This window comes from Corvus brachyrhynchos, unplaced genomic scaffold (assembly GCF_000691975.1).
Source record: "Corvus brachyrhynchos isolate BGI_N302 unplaced genomic scaffold, ASM69197v1 scaffold489, whole genome shotgun sequence".
In the NCBI taxonomy this organism is placed as follows: domain Eukaryota; kingdom Metazoa; phylum Chordata; class Aves; order Passeriformes; family Corvidae; genus Corvus; species Corvus brachyrhynchos.
In genome coordinates this window covers 24,813-26,722 of record NW_008239772.1, presented here as the reverse complement: position 1 = coordinate 26,722, position 1,910 = coordinate 24,813, and the positions used below count along the sequence as shown (strand labels likewise).

Below are 1,910 nucleotides of genomic sequence, written 5' to 3'. Positions count from 1 at the left end.
CGCTGCCCATCGATGGCGGGTCTCGCTCGGTGACAGTGCCGGGGCTGTCCCCATCCCATCGGTACCGCTTCCACCTCTATGGGCTGCGGGGCAGTAAAAGGATTGACCGTGTCTCCACCGACGTCGTCACAGGTAAGGCAGAAGGTGGAAGGGAGAGAGAGATCAAGAAATGGAGGCATCAGCAGGTGCCATGCCCATCCCATATGCACCCACCAATGAGCAGCCATTGACTTGGCACCATCTGATGAACCATCAGCCCTTCCACGGACCTCTTGACTAACACCTTCCATCATCCATCGTCCACCATCAGCAGCAGCAACCATCAATTATCCATCGTCATCCATTGTCTTCATCTACCGTGTATCACCATCATTGTCATCATCATCCATCAATCTTCATACATCCATCTATCCTTCCATGCTTCCCTCATCCTCTATCCATCAAGGATGGATTAAGTGATGGATGAATGGAAGATTTTCCATGGGAAATGGGGGTGGGAGGGATAAGGCCTGGAGAGATGTTTAAGAGAGAGCCAGTGTGATGGATGTGGAATTGCCTAGGGGGTTGTGTCAGATTTTGGGTGTGCGATGGGAAGAATGGATGGGTGGATGGATGGATGGATGGATGGATGGATAGATTGGTTGGTGGGTGGTGGGATGGGCATTTGGAGGGACAGGTAGAAGCCCACGGCCATCACCATTCCCCCTCCAATGCAGCCAGCAAAGAACCCTTGCCCTCAGAAGATCCCCAACAGGAGAAGCCGGAAATTGAGTTCCCAACATCTGAGGCACTCCCAGCACGAGCGGTGCTGGGAGAACTGAGGGTCTCCAGTGTCACACCCAACTCTGTGCAGCTGCAGTGGAGTGTCCCTGAGGGCTCCTTTGAGTCCTTCATGCTGCAGTACCGGGATGCCCAGGGCCAGCCCCAGGCCCTGCCCATCGATGGCGGGTCTCGCTCGGTGACAGTGCCGGGGCTGTCCCCATCCCATCGGTACCGCTTCCACCTCTATGGGCTGCGTGGAGGCAAAAGGATTGACCACGTCTCCACTGACATCATCACAGGTGTGGGGGAAGGTCAGAGGGGTGAGGGTAGGTGAATGAAGGGATGAAGGATGATGGATGGAGGGATCAAGTGGTGGAGGAACATGTGGGTGAAGGAAGGTATAGAGAGGTACAGGAGTGAGTGGATGGAGGATGGATCAATTGACGAATGGATGATGCATGGAGGGCTCTTGAACTGTTTGGTTGGTTGGTCAGTGGATGGTGGAGGGCTAGATGGATGGATGGATGGATGGATGGATGGATGGATGGATGGATGGATGGATGGATGGATGGATGGATGGATGGAGGCTCTGGAGTGGTAGGGAGGGAGGGATGATGCATGGATGGTGACGTATGATGGATTGATGGATGAGGAGCTCCTGGGTGGGACGGAAGGTTGGATGATGGATGGACATGTGGCTGGACAGGTACATGTGTGGCTGAGCCCATGGCTGGTTTGTTCCTTGGGTGAGGGAGGAGCTGAGTGTAGGGATGTGGGAGTGAGGGGGTAGATGGAGGTTTGGTTTCAAGGACTTTAGTGGAAGGAAGAAGGATGGATGAATGGATGGATGATGAATGGATGATGGATAATGAGTAGATGATGAATGGATGAAGATGGATGATGGATGAATAATGGATGGATGAAGATGGATGATGCAAGATGTTTGTTGGGGCAGTTGGTGGTTTGGTGGATCAGGTTAGTGGTTGGGTGGTTGGATGATCCAATGGAGGGAGAGTTTAAAGAACCCATTGAAGGAAAAGTTGCATGGGAGAAATGTGATTGGATGGATGGATGGATGGACATTTGGATAGACACATGGATTCTCACACCTGTCATCATTCCCTCTCCATTGCAGCCACAGACAAGCC

General features: G+C 52.7%; 1 protein-coding gene across 1 annotated transcript in view; it reads left to right on the top strand.

The window, feature by feature from the left end:
• The window catches only part of LOC103621493 (tenascin-X-like), a 31,565-nt gene that overhangs the window by 10,597 nt on the left and 19,058 nt on the right, over window positions 1-1,910 (top strand). The window contains exons 12-14 of the mRNA XM_017742926.1: window positions 1-132; window positions 717-1,092; window positions 1,718-1,737. Of these exons, the coding sequence (XP_017598415.1) occupies window positions 1-132; window positions 717-1,092; window positions 1,718-1,737 (528 nt within the window). The remainder of the gene's footprint in view (window positions 133-716; window positions 1,093-1,717; window positions 1,738-1,910) is intronic.